Here is an 8433-nt window from a genome sequence, read left to right on the forward strand (position 1 = left end):
ATATATAAAATATATGTATGTATATATTCTGCTTTATTCAAAGTGTGTTTTGGGGGGATTGTCACATTTGTTTTTGTTTCTGCATATAGATTCTGTCATCCCTGTATTTCTGCAGGTTTAAAGAATAATGCATGAACATGCCCTTACTGCCGCGCTTAGCTCCTTCTGAAGTAATCCCACCTACTGAAAATGGAGAGCACATACCGAAATTACACAGAATGTGAAACACAGGTTTGCAACCTTGAACACTAATTACTAAATCATTCCAGAGATCTATCCATGCAAAAGACTAACACTATTAAGATCCTTTTTTAAGGTCATGTCTAAATAGAGAAACCCAACCGGCACGATGATGGAAGAGTAAATTTTGTGATTCTTGCTAGATTTATCAAGTTCCATATCTAAACGAGCTTTGAAACACTCTGCCAGTGCCATTGCAAATATTAAGCTCTAGCCTAAACCTATGGGATCTGAATCTCCTTGACTCCCTGTGTTGGCTTTGGTCAGAGAAAGGAAAAATCACATGTTTTATACTACGATTGCCCAATTGTAAAACTCCTGGCCACAACTACACCTGTTAAAATACAGAATACAGGATAAGGATATAATTTTTATTTTTTTTTTAAACACCCGCCCTTTGGTAAAGCTACCTAAACTGAGACTTTTTTCTTAAGTCTAAATAAGGCCTTTGAAACTTTGCTTACTCGTAAGCAAACAAAGTTTTAAACGCAGCTGTTCAGACTGGACCATCTACATCCATCAAAACACGGTGCAGAGCAAAAGCTTAACAGGACTCTGCGGTGGAGGACAGGGCATAAATCAATAGGAAAAACAGTGAACTAAGACTGAATTAATACATTTATGTGGAAATTCATATAAACCCAAGTATTTTCTCCCATGTTTGTGAATATTTACTCTGTGCCTCTTTCTGTACAATGAACACTCTTCAGTCCCCCCCCCCCCCCCCCTCATATTTTTATACCTGTGTTGGTTTGTGGGAGGAGATTGTACAGATTAGATCTGACTCCTGTTTATTTTTTTCTCTGACCAGATTCACGTCTGGCTTTTATCATTTCCTTTGTCTTGCTAACTGCAAAACAATACCCTTAAATCCTTCCTGTCTAGCAGCAGCAGTGTGGAAATACCTTAAAATGTAAACCAGCAAGTAAATGTGTGAACTTCAGAAGGATGGCTATTTACAGAGTGGTGGGGAATTACAAAGAACATAAGAAAAGCAGTAAAAAAGTTCATTTGTTGTTAACACTATTGGTTCTTTACCTTTTTGCCATGGATTTTCTATCTGGGAAAGATTTGCTTGAAACTAACAATGAAATGCATGAACTGCAATACCTTGATGTTAACAGTAGCTAAATATTGGATTTCATTTCAATATTTTTAAAGGGTTTTGTAGAAAGAACTCAAATATAACAGTATGTTAAGAAGGGCTGAGCTATGTACGTCTTAGCTAGGCTTCTCAATACTCAGTAGAGCTTAAGCACTGCTTTTTGCTGTTCAGTGGCAAAGCACAAGTGACCTGATTATGGATATTTGCAGTGGTTTATCATCTTTCTTGTAGATGCTGTATTTCTTGTGTAAACCCATCTGTGAGGCCACTAAGATATGTTAAAAAAGAGTGTGTTTAATGCATCATAGCATCACGATACCTTTGTATGTTGTTTCTGATGTTTGGCAGACTACCCTTGGCAAATGCTCCAGTGGTGTCTCAGTCACGCCAGTGCAGGGATTGCTGTGTTAGTATAAACCTAATTTCATTTGGGTTTCCACTCGGGGAGTAGAAATTGCAATTAAGTGACTGAGGCATGAGCATGTTTCAGGATGATCGTTTGTAGAGAAGCCATGGCAGAGACATCTGGGACAGGGTTATATTAAATTTCTTCATCAAGATTCACAAGAACCAGTCATCAACATTTAAAGGTTAAGAATATAGAATAACCTATAAGTAATATTAATGACTCTGCACTGTTTCTGTGCAAATAGTATTTAAATATCGCAACATGGTGACTTCATATAATTTCATATTCTTTCTCATCATAGAAAATGATGACCTCACGACTGTGCTTCACCAGGGTTGTTATTTAGAGGTTGTGAGCTAAAGGAAATAGGACAGCCAGTAGCAGCAGCAATATAAAACCCAAATCTTATCCTTAATGAATCTACCAAAAAGTTTGGCTGATGGTTTCACTGAGGTCAGAATCAAATCAGGCCCTCATGTTGGAATATTTTTGTTTTTAACAGAGCTAGTCTAGATTTTCACCATTAAAAACACAGCAGGATGGGAACTAGGAGGATCTCTCTCCCCAGACTAGAAATGTTTCCTTTTTGCCTCCCAAATTTCATTGCAAAATATAAGGGACAAGTAAAATCACCACAAACCAATAATTATTTCACTGAAATTGACTTTACACTCATAAGCTGAATATTATTATAAAATGTATTAGAGCAACATTGAACCAGTAACAAAATGCTTGAGGAACTCAGCCAGTAGTCAAAGGAGACTTCCCTAGGTACAGCCACAATGTTGTAATAAGGCTTTGAACTAGAAATATTTGGAGTGATGTATTAGCGTGAATGTTTCATGGTATAAAACATAACAAGATGCTGCTTCTCGTTGTTAGGTATGTCTGAGTGAAATGAGATCTCATTTAAGAACTTGGGAAAAATATATAGAAAAATATGGGCCTCTACAGGAGCTTACAGGTGCTGGAACAAGGTAGACCTTAGTGATGATGAAGTTGCAAAAGCATTTTTGAGTTGGTTGTCCTAACATAGCAAAGTCAAACTAGAAGAATTCTCTTTTTAAAAATTTTTTTAATTGGAGCTTGTTTCTGTTTTATAGAATTGAACATGAATCCTTTACTAATATTTTGAAACCATAATACTCAAATAGTACTTAAAATGGACACATTATTTTTTTGTCTGTAACTACAAAATAATACATTTTCTTTGCAGTTAGTATGATTTTGATAGAATCTAGCTCCATGTGACCTGTTTTGTAGAAACAACAGCATTTTGACGAGTCAACAATTTTTGCTATTTTTCTTGGGGGAGAATTATGTTTACTTTCAAATAAAACTCCTTGAAAATGTTGGTTACTTCCAGAATGAATAAGACTAATAATAATCTAAATGTAATTGTCTCTCTTCTAATAATTTGTTAATTCAGAAATAGTTTTGAAATAAGAAGACTGACAGCTTTTCTTTTTTATATGTTTATGGTATATAGAGAGAACATATATATTTACAGAATATATGCATTTCATATGCCAAAAGTTCAAATTCTTGTCCCTTTCATTCTCTTCCAGGGCAGGACCCGTTAGAGCAATCGGTTTCATGTGTAGAAATTCTAGAATAACTGAAGTCTTTAAGTTCAATGGCCTTTAGTTTTGTCCATTAACAAATAGGAACAATTTTTATATGATTATTAAATACTTTTTTTGATGTGTGTAATTTAAAGTCCCTATACTCTTTGCTGCTTGGATTCCTAAATGACACATTATTCAGGTTGCTTGTTCAGAAGGCCTATCATCTCCTTCGTGCTTCTTGTTCTCCTGATGCTCAGAAAAACTTGAACATTTATCCATACACATCTGAAAACTGCACTAACCTGAAAACAGTGTTTCCACTGTGCAACAAGACCATACTCTATATTGAGAACTATGTAGGAATCCTCTGTGACAAAGTGTCGATACCTAATAAGGGCTCCTGAGAATTGGTAGTTTGGTCACGCATACTCCCAAGTGCTTCAGAGCAATTAAATGATGTTTTTATCAAATGTCTGTAGTTGTAGTGTTCAGTTTTTCCATCCATTCTTCTCAAAGGTCATGGTTATGTTAAGAGTGCTTTTCTGGATCAATATCCTGACATGCTGGCACAGTTCCAAGCAGTGTTTGCAGCGTCCATTAGCAAGGCTGATCTTTTGCCAGCATACCATACATGACACCCAGGTACGTGTCATACACCCATGCTGCATTTCACCTATGGCAAAAGAAGATTCTTATAATATCTGACCAAAGCTTGTAGTACGAAGAATGTCTCAGTTCTGTCTGCAGCTGCTAACAATATACTGCCTCTTATTCCAGATACTCCTGTGTTATTGCCAAGGTGAAGAAGACGAGGATGAGCTAGTGGACCACTGTCTCACCACAGATTGGAAAGGAGAGCAGTGGAAATGTGCATAAGTCTATATTTTACTGAAATCACATTTAAACTGATTAATTCTAGCAAGCACCACTGCTAAGAGAAAATGGACAAAGATAAAATACATTAATTGTTTAATTGGTTTTGACAGTGGGGAAAAAACTTACCTATAGTCATTCCCTCTCTCCCTCTCTCATAGACAAGCGTGCATACATATAATATTTAAAATATTATCACTCCTATCATTGTGAACTACCCTCTGGAAGCGACCATCCAACCAATTTCTTACCCACCAAAGAGTCCACCCATCAAATCCATGTCTCTCCAGTTTAGAGAGAAGGATGTTGTGGGAGACCATGTCAAAGGCCTTGGAGAAGTATAGATAGATGACGTTCGCGGGTCTTCCCTTGTCCACTGATGTAGTCAATCCCTCATAGAAAGCTGCTGAGTTGGTGAGGCAGGACTTGCCCTTGGTAAAGCCTTGCTGGATGGATTGCCTCCCTGTCCTCCAGGTGCCTCAGCAAGTCTTCCAGCAGGACCTGTTCCATGATCTTCCCAGGCATGGAGGTGAGGCTGACAGGCTGGTAGTTCCCAGGATCTTCCTAGTGAAGACTGAGGCAAAAAAGTCGTTAAGTATTTCAGCCTTCTCCTCATCTGTTGTTGACAGCTTGGCAGCCTCGCTCATCAAACAGGTACACTCTCTTTGACCTTTCTTCTCTGATTTACATACCTGTAGAAGCCTTTCTTGTTATTCTTAGCATCCCTCGCCAAATTCATCTCCAGCTGTGCCTTGGCCTTCCTGACCTCATCCCTACACAACCGGGCAGTGTCCCTATACTCTTTGCAGGACACCTGACCCTGTTTCCACTGCTAATGCATTTTCTTTTTGCCCTTTAGTTTGAGGTCCACAGAGGCTGCAACAACTTACTGTGACCCTTTTTGTAGGATTGAGGTCCACAGGCTACAGACTCAGGTCTCAATGAGCATAATTTACTTCCCTGATCGTTATTTGCCAAGGCACTTTATACTCCAATTCTTGCAGAAGAGGTATTTTAGAGAGGTTACAGACTGAAGGACTTGTAGACAAATCAACCAACATTGATTGCCCCACCCCAGCAGGTGGGATGGGGGAAACCCGCTCCATTCCCTTCTACTTTGCAGGCTGGTTTTCAACACTTTAACCATGATCATATTAGTAAGCTATCTTGGAGCCAGAGCTCTGAGAAAATTAAAGGAACCATTCACTCATGAGTGTATACTGTGTTCACCTTTGTCTGAGCTAATGCTTTAATGTATAAGATTTTGCCAAATTTTCAGATTAGACTCTATTTACTTTAGCCAGCTGAAATAACCGTCAACTTTTATCACACTTATCAGTCTATAAGCTTTTATTTAACTCGGGACAAATTCATAAATAGCTGTATTGGGTAGCTGTAGGGCAGAATTAAGCCTTAAAACTTAGAAAATTGTTAAATCCTTTGCTCATTTCAGAATTGCATATACAAGCTGATCCTGAGAGACTCACGAGTAATATGCATTATACAGCCTCTGTTGCACCTTTCTTTGAAATGTAATGTAAAAAACAATATTCAGAACTATGTTTGCCTACAAATACTGTAAAAATTATAAGCAAGGAAATGAATATGTGATCTTTTAAGTCATACTGGTTTGATAACTGTTCTAGTTGGTTTATAAACTGCAGGAACCACATCATTAATACAAAGCAAAGAGAGGGAACATGCTGATAGGTGCGTTTCGTTGTTTGTTACTGATGCACTGACCCTTCACTTGAATTCTGAAATACCTTTATAGTAACTGTTTGGGGATTTCAGGAGTACCGTAAAACGTGATTCGGCATAGCTATTTCCACCTTTTTATTTCAAACTTAGAATAAACACATGGGCTTTTTAATTTTTTTTTGTGTGTGTGTGTATTGTATCATAATGTTCATTACGATAGCATGTCATAAAGCTGTTTTTAGTACTCAAATGGTATATTCACACATGGTGTATTCCATGATCTTTTTAGCATATGCACAGTGTTCTCATGATATTGCTTGAAGAAATACATGTTGCAACAACTGCAACTTTTATGTTACAGAGAACCCACAGGAAGTAATTCAGCTCTTCTTTTGATTAAGTGTTTTAGGCACTTCTGTTGCAAGCACGATGAATTAATTTGTTATTGATGACCAGAGAAATCCTGTATGCTTCTTGTAGCGCTTTATCATCCACACAGTGGCTTGGATGATAAACAAATGGATTATTTTTATTAGTTTATGATTTGAATTACAAACAAATGGATTCATGAATTGTTTGGGTGATAAACTAATTTTGGTTTGGATAAAACAAATGCTTTTACATGGCTGTTCCCTTGTAGCTAGTAGAAGGGAATATATTAACCATCAGGTCTATATAGTTTGACAGTCTTTGGGATGTCTGCAGACACCAATTACACAGCAGGGATTGGCATAACTGACAGCTGATCTAGAAGTGCACTGTGCCTAGCAGTACTCATCTTGCTCGGAGAGTGCTGTTTGGCTGTAACAGATCCACTTATTTCACATTTCTGTTTTTTTAAACACTGATAATACTTCTTCTGTAAGACCTCCAAGATTAAAATTGAATACTGCCTTCCATTTATTTATAGTGTCCAATTTGTTGTTTAACACCTAGGAAAGATCCAAGCTGTTTCAGCAGAAATTTTATCAGGCATCTTCAACTAAGACATGCACTACATTATGAGGACTATATAGTGAGTAATGATATTTGCAAACTACTGGACTTGATTTCTGTATCTTCTTCCACACTTTTTACAATCAAGAAGTCATGACAAGAACTGAGCAGATAACTGCACCGTGAAGTCACAAAGTGTGGCAGATGTGTACAGAAGCAGCATAGTCTGGTACTCAGAGGTGCCAGTTTATGGGTTCTGTCCTCAGTTGTGTTGCTGTCGAATGGTGGGACAAGGGAAAGGTACACAGTTGCCTCATATCTTAACAGGCATTATGCATCTAACTCATGTTCATAAGTGACTTGGAGGTCCTCAAATGAAAACCAACGTACTTTAAATGAAAGTTGTTTTAACAACCCAGTTGTACTTCTGAAAGGTGCTGTAGCTGTTTGCTGTCTGACCGGGCTGTAAAATAGAAAACGCAGCACAAGCATTAACATGCTGTTAGAATTTCACAAGAATATCAGTTAGTGCTTTACTATATTCATATTTGATACTCATCCAGACAAATCCTAAAGAAAGATATAAAACTTTTTTTTTTTTTTTTTTTTAATGAGGCAAAAGCACTAAAGAAAATTATGTCCAATAGGGGGCAGGGGTGAAGAAACATCATAACAAATTGAATCTATAATTCATGCACATGGTGGAAACAGACCTATGTATGATAGCATTTTAATGATAGCTCACACATATGTAGCTTCATAAAGTATAGTTTATAATATAGTATTTATTTCTATACAGAGTAATATAACATGCATCACCAAATTGGACTCTAATAAATAGCATTAGCATTGCTGGTTTTTGCGTAATCACTGAATTCACCAGCTTCTGCATTTGGCATTCTCATTCATTTCAAGTTTCATAATGATTTCTCTTGCTTTATGTTGCAGTGTTTACCACTAAGGAGTAGAAAGTTAGGCAGCAAACTTTAAACATGGATGTAAACCCACTGAAACCAGTACTTTGTTAACTGGCAAAGCAGTTAACAAGCAGTCAAAATTAAAACGATTAATACTTTAATTACTATCTCAATCATCAATAAAATATCATTTTTTTTCTTTCAGGACATAAACACTGTTGGAGAAGTTCTTGTTGAAAGAGTTCTGGATGGGTCATTCTTGGAGTATGTGCATGCAAGTCATTCCAACAGCATGTAATGACTACTGCAGAAGAGTGGAAGAACATGTTCTGTAGATAAACACAGTCTTTAAAATTTAGCCTTTTGCAATTAATCAAGTTTTAGTAACCTGTGTGGACCTAAAATATCATGGGGCTTTTTTTCTTAAGCATTGTTTTGTTTTAATTTTTTTTTTTTTAGATTAAATTTCAGTTTCATTTAAAAAACGTGGGGTTTTTTTGTGAAGATAGAAAAAATATTGTCATTTTCTCTCCCTACAACACAATGGTCCTGAACTCGCTGGTAGTGCAGTATACAGAAACACTGGCCTGTCCTATTACTTTGCAGCTCTGTTCCAGGAGCAGGCCAGTCTTTTGTACATTGATGATGACAGTGCAATGCTGGAGGTAGGTGACAAACAACAGC

The 8433-nt window shown here is 37.1% G+C and overlaps 1 protein-coding gene across 1 annotated transcript; it reads left to right on the top strand.

The window, feature by feature from the left end:
• Positions 1–189: 189 nt before the first annotated feature.
• RNF125 (ring finger protein 125, E3 ubiquitin protein ligase) lies at positions 190–8047 on the top strand. The gene is given in 7 exon segments (XM_010076355.1): positions 190–231; positions 2637–2731; positions 3522–3678; positions 4100–4154; positions 4157–4182; positions 6807–6911; positions 7955–8047. Coding segments are annotated over 7 exon segments (573 nt in total).
• The last annotated feature ends 386 nt before the right edge of the window (positions 8048–8433 follow it).

This window comes from Pterocles gutturalis, unplaced genomic scaffold (genome assembly GCF_000699245.1).
Source record: "Pterocles gutturalis isolate BGI_N339 unplaced genomic scaffold, ASM69924v1 scaffold24573, whole genome shotgun sequence".
Lineage (NCBI taxonomy): Eukaryota > Metazoa > Chordata > Aves > Pterocliformes > Pteroclidae > Pterocles > Pterocles gutturalis.